Genomic DNA, 16,599 nt, shown 5'->3' with positions numbered 1-16,599 from the left:
AAATATTTACCATCAGACTTCTATTGGATTTGGTTTCATCTCTGAAACAGCTCTGTAATGTTCTTCCCTGGCATCGCCAACCAAATCCGCTGATATTCCTCTTCTAATTCCCCAAATGAAATAAGAGCGCAGTGATTTGTCATCATGTGACAGCTGCATGCACAGATGTTTGAGTGTCCGCGCTCATGATGCACGCAGGTTTCCAGTCCTGTGTGAGACGTTTCTGCGTTAAAACAATTAAAACCATTCATATTTTAAAGAGAAAGGGACAAAGACTGTATCACAATGTCACTCCAGGTTACACTGTAAAAAATATTGTAATCACAATAGTTTTTCTTTTGTCAAAATCAACTTAAACAACTTAAACAATAATTTATATAGTTCAGATAACATAATATTTTGAGTTTCTGATGATTAAATCGATCTCCTTCATTGTATTAACTCACTTTTTCCTTTTCAATGAACTTAAAATTTTAAGGCTACCAGGTTACTTCTTTTTTTAATTTAAACCAACAATATATATATATTTTTTTACAGTTTACTGTCATCAAGCTTTACCAGAATACACACATATTATATTCAACTATGGTAACATTTATATGGTACTGTTACTGTATATCTTATTTTTTATTTATTAAACTCGTCATTATTAAAAAAAACTAAACAAAATGAATAATGATATTAATACATACATGCTAATACTTTATTAATTAATTAATATATTGATATTTTGCCTAATTTCAAACAAGGTCACATTAAATAACGATCTAATTCTTCTTCTTTTTATCAGAACTAACCATGAACTTGTTTGTATTGACACAAAATATACATGAATTAATCTGAATTATATATATATATATTTTTATACATTTTTTAATCTCATTTTACCAACTATTTTGACTTAATAATAAAATGAAATAATAAAATGAAATGAAATAATAATAAAATAATTGTAATTGTACTACTTTATACTAATCAAATAGTATATTGACATTGATTTGACCTAATTTCAAACAAAAAATCTATTTATCACTACCCTGTTTGTATTTAAAAAATAATCAAATTATTTATTATTTTTACCATTTTATTACTGAGACTAAAAAATACTGTTTTGTAAAAATATTTAATTAAATTTAATCTGAATTTGTCTGAATTAATTTATTTTTATTTTGTATTCACAAAAATATCAATAAATAAAAAAATATATATATATTTTTTTGCCGTAACATTACTGACACTAAAAATGCTGTTTTGTAAAAAATATTTGATCTGAATTTAACAACATTATCAGTTTGTTATAGGCTCTACTTTTCAGATATGGTTTAACAGGTGTGGTTTCATTTTCCATTGTGGGACCGATAACGGACGGAGTTCTTTGAATGTAATGCAAATACATCAGTTGTTGCCTTTATAACGCAAAAGTTTACAGACGATATGAGATGTAAATAGTGATCGTGTTGAGGATGAACAGATATTTCTCTTTTTAACTTGTGTTTACTTCGCTCAAATAGCGTGCTTAGACAGAGAACCTGGCAACCACAGGCAACAGACAACCGAACCAGGCTCACGTGAAAATAGAGCCGTAATAACCGTTCCTTACTGTCCATAGAAAAGCGGCTTTATTCTATCCCAGCCTTTCTTGATTTTCATGCTCAAAAAATGTACAAACAAAAAAGTTTTCAAAACTTCTGATAATATGATGCAAAATATACCGAGTTACTGTTATTAGGAACATCAATACTACATTTTCTAGACACTAAAAAGACTTTAGGATCATTTGTAGAATGACCCACATTTAGTTTAAACACTATACGTACCTAACATGTTGTGACGCAGACTCTCCTCTGACTGGACAGTTCAGATAGGGCCAGCGATATCTTGTTTTGTCCCCAAATGCCACAGGCTCTGAAAATCCCTCCACTGTGTCCATGTTCAGGCTCTATTAAAACCTTAGATCCATAATACAGAAAACAGAGTAAAGGAACAGCTGCTTTCCAATCACTAGGGTGAAATCTGTCCATATTTTCAGATAAGCATAAATGATATCATGAATATTACAGGATAGTAACTTGACATGATGTACACCTTGCAAGTCCTCATTTACTGTGTTTGGCCTGATGGTTTAACTTAAAAAAGTAAGTAACCTGGTTGCCTTAAAATAAGTTCATTGAACTGGAAAAAGTGAGTTAATACAACGAAGGAGATTAATTTAATCATCAGAAACTCAAAATTATATGTTATCTGAACTAAATAAATTATTTAAGAAAAAATGTTGTGATTACTACACTGTAAAGAAATATTGTTGGTTTAACTTAAAAAAGTAAGTAACCTGGGTTGCCTTAAAATTTTGAGTTGATTGAACTGGAAAAAGTGAGTTAATACAATGAAGGAGATTAATTTAACCATCAGAAACTCAAAATAATAAGTTATCTCAACTAAATAAATTATTATAAAGTTGATTTGACAAAAGAAAATATGTTGTGATAACAAATCTTGAAAATATTTTTTACAGTGTAGATGAACTTACTTCATGTCATGGATTTAATTTTTTTTTTTTTATATTTTAATGTTTACTTATAATGTTAATATATTTTTTATTTGCACAAAAACAAAATACGTCACGCGTACTTTCTTTACAAAGTGACATCGCCAAATTACTTTTCTAACATGCATAATACAGCGTTTCTAGTCATTTCTACGGATCCATGTGAACGAGAATCATTTTGATAACATTTTTTAATCTATAGGGTGGGAAAAAAAATCTTGCAGTAGGAAAAGGATCTACCTGCACTTGATTTTAAGACTATATGGCCAGAATTTTGAATTGAATTAAATTTGAATGGCATTCTGCTCATTTCCTTAACTTGTTCACTTTGTTTAGCTTGTTCATCATGTGCACAATTTTGACAAACTGCACCTTCATGGCGATGTCGGATCCTCCGCTGTGGACCAAATACCTAGAGTAAGCAACACCTTTATCCTGTTGACTCTTTAAATGTTTAAACATATACGTATATTACAGTAACTACAGTAAACATTTTGTATTTTACTACTGCCATCGTCTACTGCTACTTAAGATGTCTGCATAGATAATCTTATTTGATGACTGTTTTAAACTCTAACAGCTGCATATTTAATTTATTTTATGGACACAACCCATTTTACTTATAAAATGATGCTTTCTGAGTGAAATAGGATATTTATTGTTATTGAGAAATCAATTTACATTAATTTAATGTTGACTGACTGTAATAAACAAAGAATAGAACGTTAGAGGATTCTGCAGGTTTTAAAAGGGCAAATTTAAGACTTTTTCAAGACGTTTTTAAGACCAAGGTTAAAAATTAAATCTTGTTTTCTGTGAAATTGATCAAAAAATAAAGTATAAGCATAAACTAACTTCATGCTGTTACATTTTTCCAGACTTAATTTTACACTTGCATCTCAAGAAAATGGATCAAAGATGTTTAGATATTTGTATTGGAAAACAGGACAAAAATACTGAGGAAGATATTATTTTTTTTGCAATGCATGCAACATTTAATGAGACTTTCTGCTCTATTTAAGACATTTTAAGGCCTTAATTTGTGATAAGACCTGCAGAAACCCTGCATATGTGCTTCAGAATGTGTATTGAAATGCTAAAAAGAGTTTTCATCTTAATTTAATTGCTTTGCTAGGGTCCTGATAACCACATTGGTAAGAGTTGCATCTTCATAAGTGTGCTGTCGCCATTCTGCCTGCAGCATCAGGAATGCCACATTTCCCATGATGTCACTTCCTGTTATGTTTTGAAGAGCTATAACATTAAAGCCCATTCAAACAGGAGTGTGATAGTTAAATTTAAGCTAAAGCTGCGTAGCGCAGGTTTCCGGTGTCTAAGCCCTGACCTAGATTTTAACAGATGACCTGAGTTTCCATATTCACTGATTATGCCTCTAGATTCTCTAATACAAAGCCATGGTGACCCAGCTCAAATAAAACATCATATGCATGCATGGAATATATTAAGAGATTGAATCTGAGCATGCAGCATGTTAACAATTCACCACTTGCATCAAAATAATCACTGTGCGAATGTTATGTATGTATGTTTAAAGGGGTCCTATTATGTTTGTTTGTTTGTTTTTTCAATATAATTTTTAGTCTTTAGCCTGTAATGTTTCTGTTTGTGCATGAAAAAATTCTGTTACGAAGCACAGCGCGAGTTCCTGAATTCCCTGAAACGACTCTATTTTAGTCTTGAGTTTTCTTCTGGGAACGAACATGCACACACAGAATAAAGGGACAAGGTCTGGTTGAGTTAGTTAGTAGTGTGTTGAAACTCGCGGTTATGGAAAGGGGCGGGGCATTTCTCACTCGAAGCACTTGACAAATCACAACGCACCGGTCCAACCAACCAATCAGAACACATTATGCTTTTCAGAAGGAGAGGCTTCATAGAGACAGGAACTAAACAGGGGTGCGTTTCCCGAAAGCATCGTTAGCCAACTATGGTCGCAAGTTCCGTCGTTATCAGCATAGTTCAACAAGTCGGCGTTTTCCGAAACAATCGTTCCAACGAACATTCGCAAACAGCATCGCAAAGTTGTGTGGTTAAAACGACAGCCTACCCTATCTCACGACCAATTCGTACGAATTCGTACGAGTGATTCAAAAGTGGCTAATTCGTACTAATTCATACGACTTCACTCGTACAAATTTGTACGATTTGTCTAAACCCATGTGACGGTTATGTTTAGGGGCGGGGTCAGGGGTAGGTCATTCGTACGAATTCATACGAATTGGCTAATTCGTAAAATATGTACGATTAGGCTAAATCGTACTAATTCGTACGAGTGAGGTCGTACAAATTGTTACGAATTAGCCACCTCGTAAAATTCGTACGAATTCCCGTGAGATCGGGTTGCGACAGCTCTCGACCTGTGGTTAGAGGCATAGTTTCTATTTTGCATCACATTTGGACGTAATAAATCCGTATCTTGAGCAAAATAAGCAAGCTGACATTCAGTTCAACCGGTGCCTTTTATTTAGAATACATACCAATGTAATTTACGTCTTTAAGTTTGTCAAAAGATTTAAAGTACCGTGTTTGAAGAATACGCATGTGCGAACGTGCTCTACTATGTAAGAACGAGCCAAATATCGAGTCTGGTATTAAAGCAGAACAACTGAGAACAATTAGAAATAGTCCTCAGATTACATGTCTGTAATTTATATGAACAAATCTAGCGTTAATGGGCTATATGCACGCATAAGTTCCGCATTTGACGTAAGGATGCTCGTCCATTTCCGGTTGTGTAGATTAAAGCGGAGGAAAACCGGAGAAAACGGGATTATGGCAGAGTCTTCAATATTTACTGTCCTCCCGTCTTTGAAACGAAACGTACATACGTTTAGATGTAATTTTATATATAGTTAAGTTTATTTAATATAATTTTAAAAAGAAGCATAAACACAACGAGGGGTGTCTGTTTTATCTGTTTTTGTGACTAACGTTTCATTAGTATAACCATGGAGTATAAAATTCAATATAAATTCTCGGTATTGCATTGGACTCTATGATCGGCGGAAGTTATCGAGCATCCCTAATGCTTCACCGTAAATAACGCCGTGCATAGAGCCCATTGGATCTCAAACAGTTTCATTAAAAGTAGTTATTACTCCACCACGTGCGAAACCAACGTTGAGCGATACTTTGCGGCAATAGGTTTCGGGAAACAGTCGCAACTAGCTAGTTGATTTCTCTAAAAATGCATCGTACTATGGTAGTGAAGTAGCGAGTTGTACATCGTTGTATGGGAAACGCACCCCAGAGTGTTACTGAAAGACTGGGCTTTTTTTACATTAAAAACTTTATTTATTTATTTATTAAAGCATGGAAACCTATTCTAAACAAAATCAAGACTTAATAGGTCCCCTTTAAAAAAAGTCCAGTTAGTAGTGAGTAGTAACAGCTCACCGCAAATAGTTCATGTTTTCTCTTTTTCTTTCAGGTATACATTCACTGGCATTTACACATTCGAGTCTCTGATTAAGATCTTGGCCAGAGGCTTCTGCATAGAGCCCTTCACCTTCCTCCGAGACCCATGGAACTGGCTGGATTTCAGTGTCATTGTCATGGCGTGAGTGTGGCATTTCATTTTTATTAATGGGTAAAGACTAAAAGAAGTGTCTGTTCTGAAAGCTGTGAAATATCAATCATCATTTACTCACATTTGTGTCATTCCAACTTTATACGACTTTCTTGCTTCCCTGGAAAACAAATGGAGAAGTTGAACTTAATGTTCATGCTGCTCTTTTACAACATTTAAGAAGCACAAAAGCATCAAAGAGCGTGGTTGATTATGACATTGATTATTAACTTTAGTCTAATGTTGCTGTTTGAGCATAAACAACATCTGCAAAGTTGCAGCGCTCGAAGTTCAAAGTAGAGCCCGACCGATAAAGGATTTTGAAGGCTGATACCGATACAAATATTTTTGGGTTTTAAAGTCCGATATTCCGATATATCGGCTGATATTTTTTTTTATTATGTATTGTTGGATTTCACACACGTGTAAAAGAAAAATGAACTTTTCTGCACAAGATACGTTTGATACTTTTTCTCTATGTCTAAATGTTCACTCCTCGCAAGTATAAATTACATTTTACAATGCAGGGACTGTAATTAGAGATATGCTAGTTATAAATACAGTAATCATTACTTTATTTAGGCAGAAAAAGTTAATTGTGGTTTCCAAGCTCATTAATGTTAACGTTAGCGGTCTTCCACTGATGATAGTGGCATTAGCTAGCTTTGTGGTTAGCTAGTCTATGATGAGCCTTAATTTAGCAATAGATAACATCATACTGCAAATTGTAAAACATACATTTTCAATATAACAGGCCAAGGAGAGATGATTGAAGCGTGTTTCGTCCATTTTTATTTTATTTTTTAAATATTCATTTATCGGCCATTATGACTGCCGATTAGGGATGCACCGAAATGAAAATTCTTGACCGAAACCGAAAACCGAAAAAGAGGAAACCAAGGCCGAAAACCGAAAACCGAAACACCGAAAAGAATTATTAGTATCATTGTATTTATGGCTATGACTGTGTACAAACTTTACTAAAATCAAGGCATTGCAATTGCATATTAATATCACATTTTCAAAGAATAAATCAATTACAAATTATGCAAATATTTATTTAGCACAATGCACAGTATAAAATAAAATTCAAACTAAAATGTTTAACTTGACCCCACTCATACACTAAATAATAATCTACTGGCCTGCAGAAAGGTTTTAAAATTAAACGTTCTCTCAAAAACAAAGCCGAGCGCAAAATTCTCATCACACTAGCACCCAGTTTGCATGTCTAAATTAGTTACATTTTAAAAATTTGGCATACAATAACATAAAAAGCCTTTTTAAATGAACAATGGTCCATGTTTAATACAAATGTACATGAAACTTAATGAAACATGTTTAGTGAATGTATTTAAATATTTAAGAGAGCATTAATTTAGTTCTATACATACATATACATAGTTCCCAATCCCATATACATATTTTTTGTAATGTCACACGTAATAATCTCAGGGTTTACTGGGTTTTACATGATTATTTTTGTATTGGTGGTGGAATAGCCTACTAAAAAATAAGCATTGTCATGTGTTAATCTTTCTTCTTCTCACCGATTCCTGATGGTTAGAGGACAGTTACTTGAGTCGTTCCCTGTCGTTTCAAGGAATAGTACAACGGAGAGCGCGTCAAGTATAAACGCCTCGACCGTTTGGAGCGGTGCGCGCGCTGTCTGTGGAGACTCGCGCTGCCTTGTTTACTTTCGCCTGCCTCCGCAGCGCGAGTCTCCACACACAGTGCGCGCACCGCTCTTGACCCGCTCGCAACCGGAATCGTCGTCATGGCGGCGCGCGTTGTTTAGAGCAGATATAGGTGGATAAACAAGGCTTCCGTCTCCTCGCGGGTTCAGATACACTGAAATACGTCCGCACCGCAAACATGTTGCTTCAGACAAGCACGTGCAGGTCGCAGTTTCTGTTTGCGTCATCACAACATTTCGGCCGTATTGTTTCGGTGATAAAAGTCTTTCGGCCGAAAACCGAAAATGCACTTTTGGGCCATTTTCGGCCGAAAATTTTCGGCGGCCGTACTGCCGATACCGATATTATGGAAAATTCCTAATATCGGCCGATAATATCAGCCGGCCGATATATCGGTCTGGCTCTAGTTCAAAGCAAAGGGAGATATTTCCTTTTAAAGAAATCGTTTTTTAAGGACTACAACAAACAGCTGGTAGGGACTACACGACATTCCTCCTAAAATTTACATAAACCCCGCCCCCGGGAACACGTAGTCAATGTTGAGAGGAGGAAGAGCTGTTGTAGTCGAGCACATTTGTGAGTGAGATAAAACTATAGCATCCGTCTTTTCACATGCATAGAAAGTCACTCGTGTGCATCTCACAATAGTTCCTATACAAGCCGTATACTGACAGAATATGCTAATTGAAGATAATTAACTCCACATCAGCAACATATATCATCAACTAACCATTCAGAGATGTCCTGTTGCATTCTACATGTTGTCACTTTTTCTTAATCTCTCCATCTTTGTCTGACTGTGGTTTAAATAGAAAAGGCAGGACAGTTTCTGACATTTTAGCGTGTGATCTGCACTCTTGAAGCTCCGCCCACTGTGTCGGGAGCTGCAGCTCATTTGCATTTAAAGGGACAGACACAAAACGGTGCGTTTTTGCTAACCCTCAAAAAGTGACAACTTTAACATGCTATATAAAAATATCTGTGAGCTAAAACTTCACATACACACTCTGGGGACTTTTATTTAGAGATTTATTTTACATCCTGTGAAAAGGGCATTATACCACCCCTTTAATATAACAAATGAAAAAAGTGATTTATAATTTCAACTTTCAAGCTCAAAAACACCAGCAAGTCTCATGTTAGTAGTTAATTCATTAAATTCCAAGTCCTACAAATTATTTTTGTGAGAGACGGCCTTAAATTAAGTTGTTATTCACTGACATGTAATCTCAACTTTTTTATTGAAGTGTTGACAATAAAAACCCCGACTGTTCTTCAAGTAGTTATTAGCATATCACAACCAAAGTGGCAAGAAACTGGAGTTGCGAGGAATCAAGAAAGATGTCAATCAAGGTACACACAGGTATCCAGAAAGAGATTTGTCAGGTGACCTAAATATCCAGCATTCACAGCTCAACCAAAGCAGAGGATTGGATTAACTGGAAGAGAGAGATAGACTCGAACATTGACCTGTTCCCCTCTGGTGAACATTTCCTCTCATTAACAAACCACTCCAGTTTGTCCTTCCAAGCTGTTTTTTTTTAAAGTTTAGTGGGTTTATCTCTTCTCATGCATAGGGTCAGATAAATGTCAGACACACTTTTTCTCAGGACACCTGGACATTGGTGACCCACTCGTGCCCTTTTGACTTCCTACAAAAATAAATAAACAAACAAACATGATAATACTAATTATTCGTTAATGTTTATTATTATTTTATATCAACATTTTAATTTATATATATATGGAGCTAGAATTGTGTATTTAATACATGCAAGATTTTTCTCATTACATTTTTTTTTCCTCAGAAATTATTTAAAAAATTTTACATTTATATTTTTTATGTTCTATGAGAAAATACTTTCTCTAAAAACTTTTTTGTCTGAAATATTATTCTTTTTTTGCAATTGGTATGAAAACTTTTGCCATCAAACATTTTTTTTCACATTATATATTGTGAATAAAGCACAGCTATTGACCAATTAGACTCAAGGATTGGAACTAACTGGTATATATATATATATATATTAGGGCTGGGCAATCCAAAATAAAAGTTTGTGTTTACGTAATACATGTGTGTAGTGTGTATAATTATTTTGTATATAAAAAAATACACACGCATGCATGTATATATTTAAGAAATATTTGCATGTATATACATGATATATATTTATACATAATTATTATTATGTATAAATATAAATATTTGATATTAAGAAGATTATTTTTTTTATTTTTTCTTAAATATATACATGCATGTGTGTGTATTTATATATACAAAATAATTATACACACACATATTACGTAAACAGAAACTTTTATTTTGGATGTGATTATATATATATACTGTATATATATATATATATATATATATATATATATTTACAGGTTAGGTTAGGTTAGGGTTAGGGTTAGATTAGGTTAGGGTTAGACAGCTATTGCTCCCAAGCACTTGTGGTGTTCCACCATACAATATAGTTATCCACTTTACACGCTTAGAAAAGCGCAACGTTTTATTTTGTGTCACCATTCTTGGTTGAGTTACACTACTCGTGGATCTGCATTTAAATAGGGAAAATGTGGAGGTGTTTGGTCGCTTCTCTGCTTGGCCCATGTTGAATGAACTGGGCTAGTTAAGTGCGATCAAAGTGTCTCGCGCGATTGAGCACACGCACTTTTGATTTGAAGAACGACTGTAGTCTTTTTCTTTCCAGGTATGTGACAGAGTTTGTGGACCTCGGCAACGTATCAGCATTACGGACATTCAGAGTTCTGCGTGCTTTAAAAACAATATCAGTGATCCCAGGTGAGCGACACCTACAATACCACAATCAGCTTTGCTTTCATACAGACCTTCAGTGGAAAATATTGCATTTATTTTAATTTATTAATAACCTTGTTTTTGTTTTTTACATCTGTAGGTTTAAAGACCATTGTCGGTGCTCTCATCCAGTCGGTTAAAAAGCTAGCGGACGTGATGATCCTCACTGTTTTCTGTCTCAGTGTCTTCGCTCTGATTGGTCTACAGCTTTTTATGGGCATCCTACGACAGAAGTGTGTCCGTAGCCACGCCCACTGTGTTAACTCCACCTACCCTGGCAATGGAAGCTTCGTTTGTAACAATAAGACATGGCTGTCCGTCAAGGACTTCTTAACAAATGAAGGTTCAACCGATTTATATTGGATAAATTGCTTTATATTGTAAATGTTAACTATTAATGTCACAGTAGGGGTGTAATGGTGATGAATGAATGAATGAATGAATTAATGACTGAAAGTCACTCAAAGTGTCAGTGATTCTAAGTCTGACTGTCTTGTAAAAATCACTGATTTTTTTCTCACTCTTGTTCCCACAGACAATTTCTACAAAATGGAAGGATCCAAGGATGCCTTAATATGTGGATACAGCAGTGATGCTGGGTGAGTAATCTGACTCACTACATTGAGCAAAACTAACAAGGTTTTAGAATGTGAATTTAGAACTTCTAATTTGGAATTAAGAAGTTCTTTAAAGGCTTTACCACTACGAGATCTATCTTCAGACATTACGTGCTTCAGCTCAGCCTTATGTAGATAATCACTCGGTATGAGCTCATCCAGCCTATTGTCATTACTGTGAAATGAAAATTTCCATAAATCCTAAAAGGGACCATGGTTTATCTGAGAACACACAGCGTCGTCTCTGCGTGAGGAGACTGAGCAGTCAGCACGGTGACATGTGGCATATAATCGGAGGTCCGTGATAGTTAACCACAATCATGATGTGACTAAATGAGCAGCTGTCATTAGGACAGGATGCTTTAAAGCAGTCATTCCCAAAGGCGGGGTCCCGACCCACACGTGGGTCGCGGGAGATTTTGTCTGGGTCACCAAGTCGAGCACTATTTTTCAGTGTGTTGTAGGCTACTCTCTAGATCAGGGCTATTCAATTGGCGGCCCGCGGGCCAAGTGCGGCCCGCCAATCATCTCCATACGGCCGAGGGCACCCCAACCTCCCTCTCCTCCTATTTTCTGGTGGTGCGGCTAAATTTGGTATATGCGCGTGGCCGCAGTGGCGCGTGCAGCTGGATGACTATACGCACTGTGTGTGTACCATAAGCACTCAGACTGACCTGAGAGAAAAGTTTACAGTCCGAATATTTCAGCAGTTTTTATGTGTGTCCCGTATTTCTGTCGACTGAACCAGCGATATTAATCATTCGTTGGTTTGATTATTTCCTTTCCATGAATTGGCCATTGGCCAAACGCGCGTGCATAACGGTCTGAAACGATTCGGATTTGTTCACCTGAAGTGGTTTCTCGGTAAGTAACAACATATAAAGAACAAAATAGCGCTGGTTTCAGTCGTTTCACTAGTTTACTTTGAACTAGGCAGCACGGCCCAGTGGATAACGAAACGCAAAGCTTAAAGGAGTCGCGTTTACTCCCGGTCCCGGACACTATTATTAAACAGCGTTGCGCGACATCCTTTAAGAAGCGTTTCCATTGGACACGTACTCCTCTCTCTTACAAACCACAAATCACTCAATGATTTTAACTAGTTTTAAATCGGATGAAACAGTCTTAACATTCCCAACACTACTGATGAGAAAAATAGAAGAAACATGAATAAAGTTAGAAGACTAAATGCCCTAATCACCACCCTTACAAACATTTACCATGTAATAGCCTGAATGTAATAATTTACCATGGTTTGGGCATAAATGTGGAATATTTATATTGCATGCTATGTTATAGTAATTTATATTTCCTTAGATTTTTTAGCGGGGTAGAGGAATATGTATTTAATCGTGTGTATAGTTTTTTTTTTTTGTTTTTTTTTTGGGCCTGTTTAGGCATTTTTTTATGCAGTGGTAGTGAGCCATGCATGGTTACAAAGTCTCACGGTCAGAATATTTTAATTTAAGCCTATAATAATTATTATAGTAAATTATGTACACTGTAACTATGAGAATATGAAAACAATGAGATGCCCTGTCAACTCTTCCTTTCTCATTTCACCTCTGCATATTGTCAACAACAGGTTAATAAAAAAAAGTGCTTTGTCAAATATCTATATCTCTTTTAAATAGTTAACTGAAAGCTTAAAAAATGACCTTAAAAAATGGTCATACATATTTTGTTAATGCATAAATTCTCTTCGTGATATATGAACTATATGGGCCTAATGTTTTTTGGGTCACAAGGATTTATCGACTTTAAAATGTGGGTCCCCAGAAAAAAAGTTTGGGAAACACTGCTTTAAAGCCCTTAGGAAAAGTTTTGGAAAAAAATTAAATTGCAAAAATTATGGTTTTTATATAGGTTTCCCAACCCAGAGTTATTATAAACCATATTTCCGCCACTTGAAACAAAATAAACATGAACTGAAATATATATATAAAAAATAAAAGAAACACATTTTTTTTCAATAGTTGCCAAAACAACATTTCTCATTTTATTTAGTTTAAGTACAATAAAAATAATTAAAACTAAATAATTCAAAACTTTTGTACACACATATATATATATATATATATATATATATATATATATATATATATATATATATATATATATATAAACTTATACAAATGACAACAACAAATAAATTTAACTGACAATTTAAAAATAAAGTTACCACTTTAGTTTCACTCGTTGCTTATTAGCATGCATATTATTAGGATATTGGCTGTTTATTAGTACTTATAAAGCACATATTAATGCCTTATTCTGCATGATCATATTCTACATCCCTTAATCCACCCAATACCTAAACTTAACAACTACATTACTAACTATTAAGCAATAATTAGGAGTTTATTGAGGCAAAAGTAGTTATTAGTGAGAACTGGACCCTAATCTAAAGTGTGAGCAAAATAAAATCTAATTTAATATATTAACAAAAAACTATAATAGTATATCAGTGATTCTAAAATAAACTGTACCCCCTGAAGATCTGATAGATTACAGTTGTACACTTATCAAGAGAATTGACCTAGTTGTGTCTTCATTATAAGAGAAAGTATATTTACATCCAAAAAATGCATCATTGCTTTTTAGCAACACTGAAAAAATAAAATATGTATGTTTATATATATATATATATATATATATATATATATATAAAAATGTTGCCACACAGCGATCCCAAAATGCTCTATTAATCTAATCCCACTGGTTTAGCCCTCTCACACAGAGCTCAGCTAATAAACCTTCCTATGGGAAAGAGGCAAGAGATTATGATGCACTTTCCTAAAAATCTTATATTGCATTGATGACTTGCATTGACCCAGTTTCATTCCTATTATGTTTTTTTATGTTATGTTGCTGTTTGAGCATGAAAAAGGTCTGCAAAGTTACAAAGCACAGAGTCTCTCCAGCGGGAGTTATTATATCAGTGTTTCTGAACTCCCTGAAACGCCTCCATTGTAGTCTTGAGTTTTCGTCCAGGAACGAACATGTTACAATGTTCCTCATTTAAATAATTCCCGCCCAAAGACTACGCAAAAAAAGGTGGAAGGCCTGATTGAGTTAGTTAGTGTGTTATCCAGTGTTGTAACAAGTACAAACACTTCGTTACTGCACTTAAAGGAGTGCGTAGTTCACTTTAACCAAAAACTTTTGCTGATAATTTACTCACCCCCATGTCATCCAAAATGTCCATATCTTTCTTTCTTAAGTCGAAAAGAAATTAAGGTTTTTAATAAAAACATTCCAGTATTTTTCTCCATATAATGCACTTCAATGGGAACCAAACGGTTCAAGGTCCAAATGAGTTTCAGTGCAGCTTCAAAGGGCTTTAAACGACAGACATTTACATTTATTCATTTAGCTGACGCTTTTATCCAAAGCAACTTGCAATTGCTATATATGTCAGAGGTCAGGTCGTACACCTCTGGAGCAACTAGGGGTTAAGTGTCTATCCACTGCGCCATGGTTTTCTCTCTGAACAACGATGTGAGTTCCTATGGTAATTCTTGATTCAGCAGTAATGACCTACAATGGCAACATTTTTCACAATCACTGGGAAGGAGGAGCTCTAAAAATGTGAAATACTTAAAAAAAAATATTTGTTTTTTTTTAACATTCCAGCATGAAAACCTATTCTAGTAGAGCCCAAAAACAAAATCAAGACTTTGTAAAAGGGCCAAATAAGGCCTAGCTCCTTAAAGTCTAACCACTGCAGTGGTCAAATTACAGCAAAGGCTTAAAAAGAGCAAATGTATTGATTTATTTGGCCATTACATAGAATTACTTCATTAAAAGAATTACACTTTAACTGAAACACTTTATCATATACAGTCCATGAACACTCTTCAGTGGTGATTTTTGTTTGTGCACAAACAATCTCACGGCAATAATCCGCTGAATTAAGTGTGCAAGTCCTTCATTGTGGGTCTCACTAACCATCTCTGTCTCTGCAGTGCACAGGCATATAATCCTGCAAATCCCAGCAACACTGTTCAGACCCGAGCCACGGGATGATGTTTGTGGTGCCAGGGCTAGTTCAAGGATTTCATTGAGCTAAATACCCAACTGTGTTAATGTGCAATTCTGCTCTGTTAGGGCGAAGATTATTAATGACTGAGAGGCATAGAAGTAATATAGAGAAAATTTGAGGGAAGATTTTTTTTTAAAAAGCCCACCAGACACACACACACACACATAGTATAGAAACCATTTTTACACAGAAATTGCTAGTAAATATCACCATTGATTAGAAAGAAATGGCAAGTATCATCTTGAATTTAAATTTTTTTTAAGTAGAATGACTGCAATAGTATTTTAGTACAAAACGTACTTCATCTGTTTTATTTGAAATTTTTTTTTTTACATTATATAAACAGATACTATAGTTTAGGCTCTGAATTCTGGACGTTTTTGAGAAATAATATTCTATATAGCAACACAGAGAAATAACAGCTCTGTTTATCTAGATATACATTTGTACAAATATTTTAATACATTAATTTATGCAATTGACAACATGTCCACAATGACCAGTCCTAAAATACAGATGTTTAGGAGAAAAAAAAGTTTACAATTTACAGTGGAGATACAGGTCTATTTGCATTTTAACTTCACTAAGTTACTGGCCGAATTAAAGGATAAACTATTGGATAACATGCACAAAATTCACACTTTCTTTATTTAGTCTTAAAGTCCCCGTGAAATCAAAATTGAACCTATTTACTTTGTTAGCGCATATTACTAGTCTTGTGGTGAACAATTAAGCCGTGCAAGTGAATATATATTAGAAAAATGTTTTACCTTAGTAATCTTTAATCAAAATCTGAAAAGTTACTTCCGGTCTGGAACGGTTTCTTTTTCTGATGACGTAGGTTTCACAGTTTGGGTGGGGAAACGCTTAACCACTCCCCTAAAACCGTTAGTTTGCTATGAGCGAGAGATGGAGAGGAGGAGCGCTAGAGTAAAACCCTGCCCTCTGTTCAATATTCCGTTTCACTTGGAAATACGTCACAGCACTGGAGAAAAATCGTTTGCAACTTCCGGTTCACGGGGACTTTAAAAAATATAAGGGGGGTTTTGCAACAATATCATAGAACAAACATTTAAAAAAATCTGAATAACCTTTTTCCACTATAAATAACCTTGTGTGGCATGGAAAGGTTCCACGGATATTTAAAGTTCTTCATGGAAGCATCAATTCCAATTAAAAACGTTTATTTTTAGTGTAATATTGGGTTTTGTAATTACTTGAGATCATTCAAAGGTATCACTTAATAAGCACAAACCTCATCTTATAACTAGTCCTTAACTAATGT

The 16,599-nt window shown here is 34.7% G+C and overlaps 2 protein-coding genes across 2 annotated transcripts in view; one reads left to right on the top strand and one right to left on the bottom strand.

Annotated features, from left to right (window-relative positions):
• scn12aa (sodium channel, voltage gated, type XII, alpha a) overlaps positions 1-16,599 on the top strand; it is a 75,026-nt gene that overhangs the window by 19,707 nt on the left and 38,720 nt on the right. The window contains exons 4-8 of the mRNA XM_039675555.2: positions 2,873-2,962; positions 5,997-6,125; positions 10,546-10,637; positions 10,753-10,995; positions 11,188-11,251. Of these exons, the coding sequence (XP_039531489.2) occupies positions 2,873-2,962; positions 5,997-6,125; positions 10,546-10,637; positions 10,753-10,995; positions 11,188-11,251 (618 nt within the window). The remainder of the gene's footprint in view (positions 1-2,872; positions 2,963-5,996; positions 6,126-10,545; positions 10,638-10,752; positions 10,996-11,187; positions 11,252-16,599) is intronic.
• Positions 1-16,599, bottom strand: part of yju2 (YJU2 splicing factor homolog) — a 49,952-nt gene that overhangs the window by 27,175 nt on the left and 6,178 nt on the right. The window lies entirely within an intron of this gene.

Source organism: Pimephales promelas, chromosome 5 (assembly GCF_988280905.1).
Source record: "Pimephales promelas chromosome 5, fPimPro1.hap1.1, whole genome shotgun sequence".
In the NCBI taxonomy this organism is placed as follows: Eukaryota; Metazoa; Chordata; class Actinopteri; order Cypriniformes; family Leuciscidae; genus Pimephales; species Pimephales promelas.
This window is presented reverse-complemented; position numbering and strand designations above follow the sequence as displayed.